The sequence below is a fragment of the Chiloscyllium plagiosum genome, unplaced genomic scaffold (genome assembly GCF_037043375.1).
Source record: "Chiloscyllium plagiosum isolate Xiang-an unplaced genomic scaffold, Cpla_swu_hap1 HiC_scaffold_2, whole genome shotgun sequence".
Taxonomy (NCBI): domain Eukaryota; kingdom Metazoa; phylum Chordata; class Chondrichthyes; order Orectolobiformes; family Hemiscylliidae; genus Chiloscyllium; species Chiloscyllium plagiosum.
This window is the reverse complement of record NW_028270140.1, coordinates 5,805,787-5,823,807: the sequence shown is the minus strand read 5'-3', so window position 1 is coordinate 5,823,807 and position 18,021 is coordinate 5,805,787. Positions and strand designations below refer to the sequence as shown.

Below are 18,021 nucleotides of genomic sequence, written 5' to 3'. Positions count from 1 at the left end.
GTTGTTTTTCTATATATGTCTGGTTTAACAATAAGTTATTGGATGTAGGTTTACTCGCTGAGCTGGAGGGTTCATTTCCAGACGTTTCGTCACCCTACTAGGTAACATCTTCAGTGGGCCTCTGGGCGAAGCAGTGTTGATAATTCCTGCTTTGTATTTATATGTTTGGATTGATGATGTCATTTCCTGTTCTTTTTCTCAGGGGGTGGTAGATGGGGTCTAACTCAATGTGTTTGTTGATAGAGTTCCAGTTGGAATGCCATGCTTCTAGGAATTCTCGTATGTGTATCTGTTTGGCTTGTCCTTGGATGGATATGTTGTCCCAGTCGAAGTGGTGTCCTTCGTCATCTATATGTGAGGATACTAGTGGGAGAGGGTCATGTTGCTTTGTGGCTAGTTGATGTTCATGTATCCTGTTGGCTTGGACAAACAGGCAGAAAACTAGCCACCAGGATACATGAACATCAAATAGCCGCAAAATAACATGATCCTCTCTCAAATATAATGTAAAAGTACCCTAACAAATTTCCATCAGAGCTTATTTTGCCTGATGCCATTACTTCAATATTTGAATGAATCCAATCCATTTGTTTTTCCTGTTTCTCTAGAACCCAATATGCAGACCTCTGAGGCTGGTTCAGACACCACATCAACAGTGACTTTACAGACCTCAGTTGCAGGACAGCAGGCAGTGCAGGCCCAAGTGGTACAACAAGTACCCGTTCAGCAGCAGGTAAGTCTTACAGCTGAAATGGCAATGCATTTTATCTTTTTTTTTTCTCCACTGCCCTTGTAATGATACTTAGGTGAAGAAATAAGTGACCGTCTCTCAGATAGTCAACACAGCCATCATGTACAGCCTTCAACTGTGCTGAAGAGATTTCAAACACGATTGTGTTTGGAACTTAGAATAATAGATACTTTGAATATATCATGATATGAAAGAATTCCACCTTTCTGCCACTACCTGACATGGAAACCTTGCAACTTTGTCCTTATATTTTCTTTTATATACTGTCTTAAGAAATAAATTTTAATTTAGTAAAGGATTATTACTTTAACCTCGCACACAGAGGAATGTATACTCCATTACAGTATCTAAATGCTATATTTTTCAGACTTAAGTCATTATTGAATTTTTTTTTAGTTGTGAAAGATAGGGCCTTCAATTTAGCCAGTGAGCGTGTTGTCGACTGGTGATGCCATTGATTATTTTCGAACACGCAATTTTTGTCAGTCTGACTGTAGCTTTTTTAAACACTGACTGAACTGGTGACTTTTGTCAGTCGTATTTTGGGAGTTTTTAACAGTTGATTTTATTCCAGTCAGATTGATAGTTTTTTTTTAGCAGGTGGATTGATTCTAGATGCCATTTTACATTCTTTTGAGGGTTAGGGGAGGGGACCAAAGGAGGAAGGGGACTAAACTAACAGCTGGATTTCAATCAACTGAGTTTCAATCATTATTCATTTGTGATGGAGGCAATTCAGCCTCACGTGGAATGTTGTGCTAGTAGTGGCCATTCTTCTTTATGAATTGTGTGAAGGCAAAGAAGACAATGTAGAAAAAATTAATGGAAATGTTTTCAAAGATTAGAAATTTTAGTTACTGCGACTGATTGGAGAGGGTAGAGCTTTTTCTCCCTTCTAAAAAGCAAAGGTTGAGAAGAAATTTGAAGAAGGAATTCAAAAATCATGAAGGTTCTAAACAGCATTAATACACAGTTTGGATTTTTGAGAATCAGAGAATATTGATTAAGGTGAATGACAAGAATCAAACACAACATGGAGAAAAACTTTATATGCTACAAGTTAAGATCTGACAAGAACTGGCTGAGAGAATGAATGTATGATGGAAGCAGTTTCAGTTGTGGTTTTATCAATCTGTCACCTCTCTCTCTGTTGCACACAGTCACACTAACACAAACATACAGACATATGCATACTCACACAAACGTGTGTATACACACACACTCTCACTCTCTCTCTCTCTATCTCTCTTTCTCTTTCTCTTTCTCTTTCTCTGTGTGTGTGTCTCCTCTCATCCCACTCTCTCATGACACTTGCCTGCATGAGTGCGTCTTTAGTTATGCTCAAAACAATTGGAACCATCCAGCTCAAAGCAACCCTCTTGATTGGCATCCCAGCCTCGGCTTTCAAGCTTTGTTCCCTCATCACTTTGAAGTAAATTGCTAGAGTAAGTTAGCTTACTGAGAAGAAATGTTGGGCATACATAAACGTTTAAGATATTGCAGTTATTTCTTTTTAAAAAGTTTGTTTATTTTTCAGGTACAACAGGTGCAGCACGTTTACCCAACCCAGGTGCAGTATGTGGAAGGGAGTGATGCTGTTTACACCAATGGAACTATGTGAGTCATTGTCTATGAAACAATGAGAATAACATCGGGCAAGCCTGCCAACTTGCTATTGCTTGTTTTGTGAAACTGCCCATGATAGTTTCACTGGAATCATTAGTGGGTAATGAAGACAGATGAATTGCAGAAATTGCCTAATTTACATTTTGGAATATATCTTAAGATATTAAAAGAAGTGGATACATTGACAATGGATGCAATGGTAGTAATCTTACAAGAATCCTTAGAATCTGGAGAAGCCCCAGAGACTTGGAAAGCTGGTCTGTAACCCCTTTATTTTAAAAGGAAAGAAGACAATAAACAGCTCGTGAAAGGCCAGTTAGTTTAACGTCTGTCATGGGGAAAATGTTAGTGTATTATAAAGGATGTAATAGCAGCATGTTTATGATACGACTAAGCAGAGTCAGCACAACTTCATGAGGAGAAAATCATTCCTGACAAAATTACCGCAGCTCTTTGAGGAGGTAACAAGTAGGTGAGATAAAAGGGGAGCAGTGAATGTAATGTTGTGAAGGGAATGAAGATAAATGTACGGAGATATTACCAAAACTATATAAGGCACTCATCAGCTGGAATGCTATGAACTGTTTTGGGCCCTTTGTCTCAGGAAAGATAAATTGGCATTGGAGGCAGTCCAGAGAAGGTTCATTTGGCTGATACTGGGTATCGAGAGACTGTTTGATGAGGAGAGGTTGAATAGATTAGGCCTGTAGTCATTGAAATTTAGAAGAAAGATAAGTGACCTTATTGAGACATCCAAGATTCTTTCAGGACTTGAACAGGTTAGATGTGGAAGGTTGTTTTTCCTTGTGGGAGAGTCTAGGACCAAGAGGGCATAATGTCAGAATAAGGGGTTACACACTTAAGACCTAGGTGAGGAGGAATTTCTTCTCTGAGTGTAGTGAATCTGTGGAGGACTATGAAAGTTGGGTTGTTACGTACATTCAGGGCTGACATAGGCACATTTGTAACTAATAAGAGAATCAAAGATTCTAGGAAAAGGCAGGAAATTTGAGTTGAGGGTTAATTGGATTAGCCATGACTCATAGAGTTGAATGGCCTCCTGCTACATCTTATAGCCTTACACCAACTTTATTTCTTCAAAGTAGCAGAATATTCAAAGCTTTTCATGCTATGAGTGACAGAAGAAATGAAGTTAAAATGAAACATGAAAAGGAGGTTTATGACAAATGTTGAAAACAAAACTCAGTTAATAACAGGTGATTGTAGAAAGGTTTGCAGGACATTGAAAAATTAATATACCGAACAAAAAACGTTCTATGCAAAGAATGGCAGAAAATACTAAAGCAAACCCCAATGTGTTTCATAAGCTTTGACATAACTGTTGTATCTCTGAAAATAGTTGCTGGGATAGCAATGATTAACTCTTCCCATCGACTGAAATGCATGCAGCATGCCAACTTCATGATGCCTAATCGTTATAATGATTTTTGCATGTAACCAACACTAACTGTTCTGTTATTTGACTACCGAGCATCAGTAAGAGTTCAAAAAGCATAACTTTGCAGCACTTAAAGCTAGTTTGCACTGCCAAAAGGGGATGTGCATGTTATTTGGAGCAGGTGCTGGGAGTAATGAAGGAAGCGACTCTTGCCTTGGGAAATATCTCCACAAATAATGGCACAAAATGGGATAGAATGGACACCAAGGTTATAGATGGTACATTTCTGTACTGATGGAAGAAATGAAAAGGAAGAGAGTTGTCTTGAATCTGCATTGGGGTTATAATCCCTCCAGACTCTGATTCCATAGGTATTGGAAGTCAGTGCCAGGAATGACGCCCTGTGGACTGGGATGCAATGATTCAAGAGGTTCATGATTTCCCATGAATAGTTAAGGTCAGTGAATGCATGTCGAAATGTCTTAACTGACCACTAACCTAAGCCATTGCTCGATTTATCACACCCTCATCACTCACCATATCTTTTATTCAGTACTTACACTTAACATTCAGAAGCTGCTTTGCATACTCATGCATTGTAAAGCTGTAATACTCACATCCACATCCCTCAGCTTGGGAACACACTGCCAGTTGTTAAACTATAGTAGCCATATAACCCAGCAGTTGCACCACACTCACTGACACAATTCCATTTTTCTTGCAGGACAAGGTGGCACACAGCTCAAAGCAGCAGGAGCTAAGTGGATGGGGAAACAATCATGGAGGATAAATAATTGCTTGGTAGTACCAAACTTAAAAATTGTTGACAGGAGACAAGAAGTCGAAGCTTTTCATCTTGTATTTATCAGGACACATCCTCATATGTTATCTTGCTTCACACATTCTGCTTCCCAGGCCTCACACAATCTCTTTGAATTTACAATTCAGAGCTGATTGGCTCATGCATTTCTAAATTTCCCTTCCTGGCTGGCGTCTTGCACTCATGTACCCAGCAGTGCAGTCTGAAAGGCAGTGGCGGAACACCATGAAGAGAGTGATGATGGAAGCTTATACATCTGTCGAGACAGAAGTAGATCTGATGAAAGGTTCTCAATGTGAAATGTTAACTCAAGTTCTGTCTTCACCACACAAATCTCCATGTGGTGTGCTGAGTATTTGCAGCATCTCTTTTTTATTACAGAATGACATTGATGGATATGCATAACAAAATACTTGATGCATTGGGAGGCCTGCCAGAAGGCCTATATTAACTGTCAAATAGCGTGGAGGAGTACAGTGCCAACTTGGCGCAGGGTTTTATGCAGAACTCAGTGTATCCTTCCGATCATGGAAGTGATAGCCAACTCCATTCATATACTTGTGGATTCAACCGTGATGCAGCACATAATGGCAAATGATGTAATTTCCATTGCAGCATAAGCAACAAATAATAACCATCTGAATATTGAAGGGGTGAGTCAACTGCTGTCCTGTAATGCCTTCTTCCTGCCAAAGTTAAAAATCACGCACACTAGGTTATAGTCCAACAGGTTTATTTGGAAGCACTAGCTTTCAGAGCGCTGCTCCTTCATCACATAACTAGTGGGGTAGTATCATAAGACACGGAATGTATAGCAAAGCATTACAGTGTCATGCAATTAAAATGGTATGTTGAATAAACCTAGATTGCTGTTAAGTCTTTCATCCTTTCAAATGGGTTATGGATTTCAATTCATCAATATGTAAATCCCAGAAGTACTCTTAAGTCACATTCTCGAGATGACTTAAGGTTTTGTTAAAAGAAAGGTGACATCTCAGCTCAGACAATGTATTAAAGGTATGAGGTTAGAGTCTGTACCACAATCTAGAGTCAGACTGGTTCTCTTTCCAAAGTAGGAATTTATAAAATTTTATATGGATTGATGCCTGCAGGTTGTGTGCTTTTTGAGCAAAAATAGAATATATCTGCAAATACAATTCTGCAAATGCAAATTCACCCCGTAGACTTATACATATGTGTGTGTGCGCGTGCATGTCAGGGAGAGAGAGAGAGTGCATGTGAGTGTGAGAGTGCATGTGACAGAGTATAAGCTTGTGAGAGGATGTGGTGAGAGCGTGGGGGTATATGCATGTGTCTGTGAGAGAGTGTGTATGAGAGAGGGTCTGCGTGAATGTGTGTGTGAGACAGAGTGTATAGTGTATTGGAGTCACTATAGTTGACATGAACCCAAGGTCCCAGTTGAGGCTATCCTAACGGATACCAAACTTGGCTATCAGCTTCTGCTTAGCCACTCTGTGTTGTTGCATATCCCGAAGTCCGCATTGGTTGATGGTCACCCAAAGATCGGAGGCCGAATGACCCTGACCGCTGAAGTGTTCCCCGACTGGAGGGAACATCCCTTTCTGGCGATTGTTGCGTGTTGTTCATTCATCTGTTGTCGTAGTGTCTGCTTGGTCTCGCCAATGTACCATGCCTCAGGGCATCCTTGCCTGCAGCATATGAGATAGACAACATTGGCCAAGTCACATGAGTATCTGTCATGTACTTCTGCTGGCATGATGGCTGTGGATTACAGTGTGCAAAAGATTTCTAAAGTGTCACAGCAGTCCAACAATCTGTTCTCCACTAGCTTACAGAGGTTCTTCGCTTTGGCAAGGAAAAGGAACCTGCTGTCCCTCTTTTGGAGTGAGAGAGTTTGATAACTCTCCCCATCTTTCCTCCAGTACCCATACTGCAGCCACTTGGACAGCACAAGGTAGAGGCTCTAGTGCAAATAAAGATACCAAGGAATTGTTAACTGATCATGAATTTCCATTTGTTTGCAATATGGCATTCGCTTCAGTAATTTGGTCTGGAATGTTAATTTAGTGGTGGCCTTCACTTTTGTATCATAGCCAAGAGGATGTTGTAATAGTGAATGGCAAAGGGAGGATAAGATGCCAGATTTTTCTATATGCTCATAAAAGGCCGAGCTCCACACTTTCTCTCTTCTAAAATGAATGCTTGTGTTTACCCATTTGTGACTTGTCCAGGATTTGTGTTTGTGTCTTCTCACACAAGGCTCAGGTTCACTGTATAGTTTGAAGTTTTGATAGAGTGCATGTACTGTGTTAGGTCCAATTACAAAAACCCATCGAATTCAACACGGCAATCCAACTGCCAATGCTGTTTAAAGGCCCCATTAATCTCTCTGTACAACATATGTCCAGGCCTCCCTCAGATTTTCTATGCCACCTTAATGCACCCCTTGTACTTATTCATGGCCAGTCACCCAGTAAGTCTTCAGGAATCATGAAATAGCAGTTATTTACAAATCATTTTTGGGGAAAACCAATCTGATAAAACCCTGAAATCCAACTTGCCATCATTGATAATAGAAATAAAAAAAAATCCAATGTCTCAAAACAAAATTGTAATCCTTTAACTACTTCTTGAATTTGTAAACAAACAAGAAACTACATTAAGAAGCTGTAAGAACAGAATTTGCTTTAAATAAATGCCTTATTTAAAATAAATTGTCAATTATTCACAAATCAATTTGCCACCACTTTTAAAACCCAGCCAATTGTTATAGATATCCAGACCAATGTTTTATGTCCTTATTGCCTAATATTCACAGACCAGAAAGGTCTCACATTTCAGCTTCAAAGCAAAATGTCTACTAATTAAGGGAGAGAGAAGGGGGAGCATTTTTTCAACTTTTACTTGTTTTTTTAATTGCCAAATTGTGAGTTCACCTACCTCACAGCACGGTGTTGTCTGACAGGAATTTTCTTTACATTTTTAATGCTGAATGTACTTTCTTCAATGAAAAAAGGCACTGTAATGCTCAAAACTTACAAATGAAAAGGCCAATCTACCTGAGAAAATTATTCATTGCATTAGGAGCCCATCAGTTTTGCAATACAGTATCTAATCATATCATTTGAATATATTTAAACATTTGATGTTTGCCTTTCAAATTGTTCCCAACTCCTTAGCTGGTTCTCCCCAATGGTCACAAACTCTCCAAGGAAATGTTTGTTTACTTTTAGGGCTTCCAAAATACGTACCACCATATGAGAATATGCACACAAGAAAACACAACTTTCCTTTGGACCTTACCATGACCCTCAAAGAGGTGTTTGTGCTGTTTGTACCAAAGCTTTCCCAACTTGTAAAAATACCACAAGAAATGGTTGGGTGCTTGGGAAAGCAGAGGAAAAATGTTTCTCTAGCAACAAAAAAAACTAAAGAACAGCATTTTGTGACCCAATTTTCACCTCCGTTGGGAAATGAAGATCTGCCTCTCCGTATAGGAGCACTGGTGAATGGAAAGATGGGTTACAGTTAGTGTTGCACTCAGATTTACTTCTCATGTGTCAACCATGGTTCGATTAGTGGCACCCTTGATTCTAAGTCAGAAGATTGTGTGTTTGAGTCCCATTCCAGATTTTGAGTATCAAAAGGTGTATGTAACTACAGTACTAAGGTTTTGGAGCATTTTAGCAGAAAAGATGATGAAAGTTAATTTCACAAATAATTTAAAAAGTGAATTGGGTAGTTACTTGAGGTGAAGAACCACTTGACAAAAAGTAGGATGTAGGACAAAAGGTATTTTAAGATGTCAACACAAGCATGGCAGGGAATGATCATCTTCCATGCTATAATTTGCTGTTTATATCAAACATTACAGCGCAGTACAGGCCCTTCAGCCCTCAATGTTGCACTGACCTGTGAAACCAATCTGAAGCCCATTTAACCTACACTATTCCATTTTCATCCGTATGTCAATTCACTGACCATTTAAATGCCCTTAAAGTTGGTGAGTCTACTACTGTTGCAGGCAGGGCACTCCACATCCCTACTACTCTGAGTAAAGAACCTACCTCTGACATCTGTCCTATATCTATCACCCCTCAATTTAATGCTGTGTCCTCGTGCTAGCCATCACCATCCCAGGAAAAAGGCTCTCCCTGTCCACCCTGTCTAACCCTCTGATTATCTTATATGTCTTAATTAAGTCACCTCTCAACTTTCTTCGCTCTAACGAAAACAGCCTCAAGTCCCTCAATCTTTCTGTGAACTGCACTCTATGGTGTGGTACTGAGCCCACAACCGACGGAAATCCCGGGAGACGTTCAATTATCTATTAAAAACAAGTATTTATTGGTGTTAACTGCATATTATTTGGATGTCACTTCTATCAGATCAGAATTGGAGTCTCACCTGTGCTCATAAGTGTTGAAGACTAAAAGAGGGGGTTGATGACTGGAGCCAAACAATATACAATTGGTGTGAATAATAGCTTAAAAGTGAATCAAGATTAGGTTCCAGTATTTGATCCATCTCAACCTGTCAATCCTAATATTGGAGCTATGCAATATACTTCAATGCCCCTGGCTGGAGAGCAAGGTAATAAACCAAAGTTGCAATGTTAGGCAATTAGCCTAATTTTAAAAATTAAAAAAGGTCTAATGTGATGTCTTACAGAAGACAAGCCCATGTTGTCTAGGCTCATATATAAATAATGGCTTTTGGGTGAGATACCAGAGGACAACTGGTGTTGTGTAACTGTAGCCTAGCATGACTCATGTCTTTAAAAGAGTGTGAATAGAAATACAAATTGAAAAAGTACAATGCCTCTTTCTAAGGTACAGAAATCAATATAATTTAATCATAGTTGACCTTCTCAACACAAAAGGTCATGTACAGAATTTCTCATCAGGTCTGCAAAAGTCATAGAGTCATTCAGCACAGAAACAGACTCTTTGATCCAACCAGTCCACACCGAGCATGATCCCAAATTAAACTAGTCCTACCAGCCTGCTCCTAATCCACAGCCCTCCAAACCTTTTCTATTCATGTACTTATCCAAATGTCTTTTAAACATAATTGTACTCACATCCACCACTTCCTCAGGAAGTTCATTCACACGCAAACTACCCTCTGTGTAAAAAAATTGCCTCATGTCTTTTTTAAATCTCTCTCCTTTCACCGTAAAAATGTGCCTCCTAGTCTTGAAATCTCCCATCCTAGGGAAAAGACAACTACCATTAATTGTACATATGCTCCTCATTATTTTATAAACTTCTATATGGTCTCTGCTCAACCTCCTACTCTCCAATAAAAATAGTCCTGGCCAAGCCAGCCTTCTTTTTAACTAAAACCTTTCCATATCCAGCAACATCATGTTAAATCTGTTCTGAACCCTCTCCAGCTTAATATCCTTCCTCTAAGTGGGCAACCAAAACTGGACACAGTATTCCTGAAGATGCCTCACCAATGTTCTGTACAACCTTGACATGACTTCTCAACTCCTATACTCAAAGGACTGAAAGAGCAATGAAGGCAAGCATGCCAAATGTCTTTTTAATCACCCTGTCTATGTGGTAGTGTTTGACTCAGAAGCAACCCCACAAGAAACATTTAAAAAGGCCAGAGGACTCTTTAATTGTTTTGAAGAATCCTTGACAAGGACTTTTAAGAGTTTGCATCAATTCTAATGGGATCAGTTGTAATTTCTTGGATAACAAATACTGGTTCTTATAATCTGGCGCACTTGACCTGGAAGTGCCAGCTGGAAGGATGTTGAGAAGCTTTATGGCTGGTAAATACAAAGAGAGCTGCAGAAACAAAGATTAATTCCAAGCAGAGGAGCTGGAAGGTGCAGAGACACAAAGGTTGTTTGGTTGAAAAATAACTCTGGAAAGCTACACCATTATGATTGCCATGACCTGATGAAAAGACGCCATGTAGTGAAGCCACAATGATAGCCATTGGCAGTGCATGTCTACGTGGTCTGCTGTGATAGTCATCTTACTGTAATAGGCTGTGATGTCAACAGTGACCTATCATGGAAGCCTGAGTCTCATTAGATACTGGTGCTCAGACAAGTTAAAAGAGTTGATCCTTTGCCTGTAGACTGTGATGGGGTATCACCTCCTTCCAGCTGGATGTGTCCATCCTTCCCTTTCTCAAATGGCATGTGGTTAAAGAGAAGGCTGGTGCTGCTACTGCTGGAGCTGATACTAATGCTAGTGGTGCTGCTTCTGCTGTTCCTCATCAGCGATCCAAGATAAAACCAAGATAAAGCTGCTCCAGTGTCTAACAGCTGACAGCAGACAGTGCAGATCAAAGTCCAAGAAAGATGAATTGGCTTCTAAAAGGTTGAAACTTCTCTGTCAGGCAATGAGAGTACATTCTAAAGGGCAGTGAGCAGCAATCTCTCGCTTAGGTATGGCTGCAGCTACTCAGTTTCACTGTCTGAGGACCAGATGTTTTATTAGTTTTATTGACTGTGCTTTCAATTGATCGAGGCAAGTTCTACACTAGCTAAACCTGTTTCCTGGCTGTTACTCAAGATTCAGGGTTGTAGACTGAATTATTTGATTATTCAATTATAAACACCTAGACTCTTGAACATCTTTTGTTACCTTGAAAACTATTAATGAATGATGTTTACTCATTCATATTAAACAAGTTAAAAGTACTGAGCCAGCTTATGCAATGCAAAAGCCAAAATCTGTCTTTTGCTTAAGAATAATTGTTATGGGGTCTTTAACTTTCCTGATATTGATTGGGAAAGCTATAGCTCAAGTTCGTTAGATGGGTCAGTGTTTGTTCAATGTGTGCAGGAGAGTTTCCTGACACAATATGTAGACAGACCAACAAGAGGTGAGGCCATACTGGATTTGGTTCTGGGTAACGAACCAGGCCAGGTGTTAGAATTAGAGGTAGGTGAGCACTTTGGGGATAGTGACCATAATTCGGTGATTTTTACTCTCGTGATGGAGAGGGATAAGTGTGTACTACAGGGCAAGAGTTATAGCTGGGGTCAGGGAAATTATGATGTGGTGAGGCATGACTTAGGATGTGTGGCTTGGAAAAGTAGACTCCAAGGCAAGAGTGTAAATGATATGTGGAGCTTGTTCAAGGAGCAACTATTGAGTGTCCTTGATAATTATGTACCTGTCAGGCAGGGAGGAAAGGGTCGTGCGAGGGAGCCGTGGTTTAATAAGGAATTGGAATCCCTTGTTAAATGGAAGAGGGCGGCCTATCTCAAGATGAGACGTGAAGGTTCAATTGGGGCGATTGAGAGTTATAGGGTAGCCAGGAAGGACCTGAAGAGAGAGCTAAGAGCAGCAAGGAGGGGACATGAAAGGTCCTTAGTCGGTAGGATTAGGGAAAACCCTAAGGCTTTCTATAGGTATGTTAGGAATAAAAGAATGACTAGGGTAGGAATAGGTCCAGTCAAGGATAGTAGTGGGAAGTTGCGTGTGGAGGCGGAAGAGATTGGGGAGACACTGAATGAATACTTTTCTTCAGTATTTACTCAGGAACAGGGCATTGTCGTCGATGTGAATACTGAGTCACAAATAAGTAGAATGGATGGCTTTGAGGTATGTAGAGAAGAGGTGTTGGAAATCCTGGAAAAGGTGAAAATAGATAAGTCCCCTGGGCCTGATGGCATTTATCCTAGGATTCTCTGGGAAGCAAGGGAGGAGATTGCAGAGCCATTGGCCTTGATTTTTATGTCCTCTTTTCTACAGGAGTAGTGCCAGAAGACTGGAGGATAGCAAATGTGGTTCCCTTGTTCAAAAAGGGGAGTAGGGATAACCCTAGTAACTATAGGCCGGTGAGTCTCACTTCTGTTGTGGGCAAGGTCTTAGAGAGAATTGTAAGGGATAGGATTTATGCACATCTGGATAGGAATAATGTGATCAAGGATAGTCAGCATGGTTTTGTGAAGGGCAGGTCGTGCCTCACAAACCTTATTGAATTCTTTGAAAAGGTGACGAAGGAGGTTGATGAGGGGAAAGCGGTAGATGTGGTATATATGGATTTTAGTAAGGCGTTTGATAAGGTTCCCCATGGTAGGCTACTGCAGAAAATACGGAGATATGGCATTGAGGGTGAGTTGGAGGTTTGGATTAGGAATTGGCTGGATGGAAGAAGACAGAGGGTAGTAGTTGATGGTAAAGGTTCATCTTGGAGTGCAGTTACTAGCGGTGTTCCGCAAGGATCTGTTTTGGGACCATTGCTGTTTGTCATTTTTATAAATGACCTGGAAGAGGGGTTAGAAGGTTGGGTGAGCAAGTTTGCGGATGATACGAAAGTCAGAGGAGTTGTTGACAGTGAGGAAGGATGTGGCGGGTTACAGCAGGATATAGAGAAGCTGCAGAGCTGGGCAGAAAGGTGGCAAATGGAATTCAATGTAGCTAAGTGTGAGGTGATTCACTTTGGGAAGAATAACAAAAAGATGGGGTACTGGGCGAATGGTCGGATACTTGGTAGTGTGGATGAGCAGAGGGATCTTGGTGTCCATGTACACAGATCTCTGAAAGTTGCCACCCAGGTAAATAGTGCGATGAGGAAGGCATATGGCGTATTGGCTTTTATTGGTAGAGGAATTGAGTTCCGGAGTCCTGAGGTCATGATGCAGTTGTATAAGACTCTGGTGCGGCCGCATCTGGAATATTGTGTGCAGTTTTGGTCGCCATACTATAGGAAGGATGTGGAGGCACTGGAACGGGTGCAGAGGAGGTTTACCAGGATGTTGCCTGGTATGGAAGGAAGATCGTATGAGGAAAGACTGAGACACTTGGGGCTGTTTTCATTAGAGAAAAGAAGGTTTAGGGGTGACTTGATTGAGGTGTACAAGATGATTAGGGGGTTAGATAGGGTTGACAGTGTGAACCTTTTCCCGCGTATGGAGTCGGGTATTACAAGGGGGCATAGCTTTAAATTAAGGGGGGGGTAGATATAGGACTGAAGTTAGGGGTAGGTTCTTCACTCAGCGAGTCGTAAGTTCATGGAATGCCCTGCCAGTAGCAGTGGTGGACTCTCCTTCTTTATGGGCATTTAAGCGGGCATTGGATAGGTATATGGAGGATAGTGGGTTAGTATAGGTTAGGTGGGCTTGGATCGGCGCAACATCGAGGGCCAAAGGGCCTGTACTGCGCTGTATTCTTCTATGTTCTATGTTCTAATAATGTTATACTTTAATGATTATTGGCTAACTTAACATTCACACAAATTTATTAAAAAGCTGAGACAAATGATGGTTCAAATCCTAATGGACTAACCATTGAAAATGGAAAACAATAAGACTGTTTCAATAATCATTTACATTTCACAACTGTTGTGCGATCCTAGACACACCAGAGATGTCTGATGCCCTTCCTTACGTGAACCCTAGAAGACAAAAATTCACTGACAGTTGTTTTTAAACACACAAACCTGAAATAACACTCTTTTGCTAGAATTAGGACGGAAAGTGGGGAGTTATTGATTATAAAATTCAATTTTGAAGCCACCTTATTTTTAGTACCCCAGGTGCCTTTGGCCCAAATAGAACCAGTCCAGACTCTCTCATTGTGCTGGACCATATTTTGGTGAGTTCTTTGACACAGTCAGTCATTGTCATAGTGATGGAAGTATACAAATTGTGATGTTAGTCAAATGTGTTGATCTGACTCTCGTGTCATTTTTGACTCAATAGTCCAGCCAACATAGTTTCCTAAACACTCATCATTGCACATGCATTCAGTATCAGAAAGGACATGCCCAATAGCAATATTTAAAGGAATTTATCATCACCGCATTCCTACAGTGCAGGAAAAGGCTATTCAGTCCATCAACTCTGCCCTGACTCCCCAAAGAGCATCCCACTCAGACCCTCACCCAATCCCTATAATTTTGCATTAACCATGGCTAATCCACTTCGTCTGTACATCTCTAGACACTATGGACCATTTTAGCATAGCCAATCTACCTGGCCTGCACATCTTTGGACTGTGAGGAAACTGGAGCACCCAGAGGAAACCCATGCAGACACAGGGAGAACATGTAAACTCCACATAAATAGTCACCCAAGGCTGGAATTGAACCTAGGTCCCTGGAGCTGTGAGGCAGCAGTGCTAAACACTGAGCCACAGTGCCACCCACTAATGCTTAGGTTAGTTGCTGATTTAGTTTTGCTAACATACTGAGCTATTAGAAATGTTTTGGTAATTTGTGCTATTTTCATGCTGGTGAAGCCAGAGACAGTTGCATCCTGCACAACATTAACACAATGAGGCTACCTAGAGTAAGGTAATCAACTGAGGAAGAGGAGCAGCTAAAGAGGATGCAACCAACATGTGACCTTTCCAGCCAGAATATTCATGATCAGTTTATCTGACTATCAATGTAAATAACTCTCATGCCCTATTTGCCCCATACTTGGCCATCTCTCTTGCTCTAATCATCACTGTGTCTTCCAGGCCATTACTAAACAAACCAACTTTATCATATAACATACACAGTTGAATAGTCAACTAATCGCCATGTGCATTCCCTTAGTGTCTACTTTGTTACTTTGCCAGTGCTACTGCTTATTGAGTACTCGTGCAAGAGTTGTAGCATGAATGGTTGAAGGCAGTTGACTTTCAATGAGGGGACTTATGAAATAGTCTTGAGCGTTCATACACTTAGAAGGTCCAGCTTTGCACTGCATCACCTCGACATAAATGGCAACATTTGAAGGTTGGAGTTTAAAAGCCAGGAAGCCTTGTTACAACTGTACATGGAGTTGGTGAGACCGCACCTGGAGTGCTGTGTGCAGTTATGATTTTCTATTTAAAAAGGATATGTTTGGAATGGAGGTTGTTCAAAAGAGATTTGCTATCAAGGATGATTTCTGGGATGAAATGGTTGACTATCAAGAGGAGCTAATATGTTAAACTTTTATTCATTAAAGTTCAGAAGAATGAGGGGTGATCTAATTGGATCATTTAGGATTCCCAGGGACTTGGGTTAGATGTTGAAGATGTTTTCACTGGTGGGGGGATAGGGGATGTAGTTTCATTTAAAACCGAGATTCAAGTAGATTTCTTCTTCCAAAGGGTAGCATATTTCTGAAATTCTCTATCCCAGAGGGTTGTGGAGACTAGGTCAGTGAAAGTGTTTAAAAAGGAGGTGGATTTTTCAAGCATCAGGAAGTTGACGGCTATGAAAGCAGACGCAAACAAGGAATTAAGGCCTGGGGCGGGTCAGCCGTGAAGTTGTTGAATAGTGGAGACAGGCTTGATGGGCTGAATGGCCTAATCCTGCCCCATTTCTCATGTCCTAAGGCTGGCTGACAGCTCAAGCATGGGCATTGGCTTTGGTGAATGGATAGATGTAAAAGTCAGCAGTTTCCTACCCCATAGTATTAGTAATAATAATATTAGTAATTTGGTCAAGCAGCGATTGCTGAACTGGTATGAGAAGGAGCATGCCTTTTTGAACACTGGAATTCGAAGCTAGAATAGAAGCAGTCTGAGCTTAGATGGTGACAAGCCTGTTTACAGTATGAGCTTCCACTCAGAAATTGAGTGGCTTCTTCCTGTGTTGCATTGGAAGCTGGAGCAATGGCCAGTGGTTGCTGCGTCACAATTGGATCAACAGTGAATTGTATACAGTGGAAAGGATGGGCTTCATGTTTGTCATGAAACTGATTATGTTAGAGCCAGACTTCTTCTTGCTTCTAGCAAGTGACAAGTCTGTTTGGTAGGCCCATCGATGTACTAAACATCTGTGTTTTCCTCATCTAAACTGGAAACATTAATCACGTGAGAAGATGGGTCAGTATTGCATTAAATTTATAGCTTAGCTGGTTAAATTATCTTATGTAATTAATAATTATTGAGTAATACTTCTAAATTTAATTATTTAAGTAAAATATATATAGCTTCGCAGATGATGTGTAAGAGCTGTGGGATGTAGTGGGCACTAGTGTGATTTTCATCAACACGTACAATAAATGTCTGCAACTTGAGCAATTTCAATTCAGATTTGACAAGCTGGAATCTGAAATTGAGACACTACTATGTATTTTGTAGGAGCACATTACTTGGAAGTCAGTCACATTCTTTGGGTTTGACACTGTGATGTTTGCCTGCACTCAGGAATGAGGGTGGATAGCTACAAGCAAGACAGATATAGGATCTGGAAGGTAGCGCTGAAAGAGACTTGGCCCTTGTTAGTTTTCAGTAAATTCTAGATTCTTGAAGGTAGAATAAATTAAAATAGGACCTGCAGGGTGGATCAGTTAACTGGTCATGGCACTAGAATGCAGGAATTCATTTAAGTGGGGAGAGTAAATACGAATGTAGTGTCTGGAACAGTGTGGTAGGGGATGAGGGGATTGCTGCAGTTCTCTGCAGCCCAGAATGAGAGTTCGCAAGGCTATGTATCTTCCTGGTGCCATGATATAGGCCTTCTGCTTATCTCTGGAGAGTAACATGCAGTGGGATGGGGAGGAAGCAGTTCTCACATGTAGTACCAATGATATTGGTACGGCTAGGAAAGAGTTTCTACTTAGGCTGTACAAGCAGCTCGGGGCTAAATTGGAAAGTAAAACCACGAAGCTAATAACTTTGGATTGCATGAGAATATATAGCAGAACTGACTGTAGTAATAGATGAATCATTTTTGGGATTGCAAGTAACTGTACTCTATATGTAATTCCAGTGTTTGAGCTGGTGTTTGCAAATATCAGATGCTCCAAGTGCTTTGTATTTTTGAAATCAATGATAGATTAACACAAGATGTGATAATACACATAGAAGTAGGAGTTTAGTTCTTTGAGCTTGTTCCTACATTCACTTGAATCATGGCTGATCTGTACTTGAACTCGTAGTATATTTTTAATCCACCTTTTTCTCATCTATCTTATAAAAATCTATTGATTTCAACTATCCAATTATGAGATGGTAACGTAGTGGCAATCTTACTGAACTAATGACTGAGTGGCTCAAGGGATAGGGGTTCAAGATCCTATAATAATTGGTGGAACTCACATTCACTTAATAAATCTAAAATATAAGGCAAGTTCCAGAAATGATGACCTTGATAGATATCATTGATTATTGTAAAATCCACGTGGTTCACTCATGTCCTTTAGGGCATTACCAGAACCACAGCAGTGTGGTGGTTGACTCTTAAACTGTCTTCTGAAATTGCATAGTAAACCTCTCCGTTCAAAACCAATTAAGGATGGAGAACAAATGCTGTCCTTGCTTACAATTCTACATCCCACGATGCACAAAGGACGGGAATGCGTTTTGTTGAAGTGAGTTCCAGAATTCCACTATCCTTTTATAGGAAGAAATGCTTCTCAAATTTTGTCTCATAATAGCTTCAGCTGAAATTTTAAAGTTATATCTCTATTCTTAATTCTGCCATCACACGACAGAAAATCAGGAAGGGTGAAGGAAATCCCCCTTTGTCTCCAATTAT

At 40.5% G+C, this 18,021-nt stretch overlaps 1 protein-coding gene across 9 annotated transcripts in view; it reads left to right on the top strand.

The window, feature by feature from the left end:
• Window positions 1-18,021, top strand: part of LOC122564059 (transcription factor RFX3-like) — a 279,903-nt gene that overhangs the window by 120,767 nt on the left and 141,115 nt on the right. For 7 of the 9 annotated variants that reach the window (XM_043718574.2, XM_087994441.1, XM_087994433.1 and 4 more), the window contains 2 exons: window positions 609-733; window positions 2,289-2,368. In XM_043718574.2, the coding sequence (XP_043574509.1) occupies window positions 617-733; window positions 2,289-2,368 (197 nt within the window). In that variant the 5' untranslated portion in view covers window positions 609-616. Of the gene's footprint in view, window positions 1-608; window positions 734-2,288; window positions 2,369-4,500; window positions 5,250-18,021 lie in introns of those variants that run through there. The other 2 variants (XM_043718598.2, XM_043718587.2) reach the window with 2 other exon arrangements.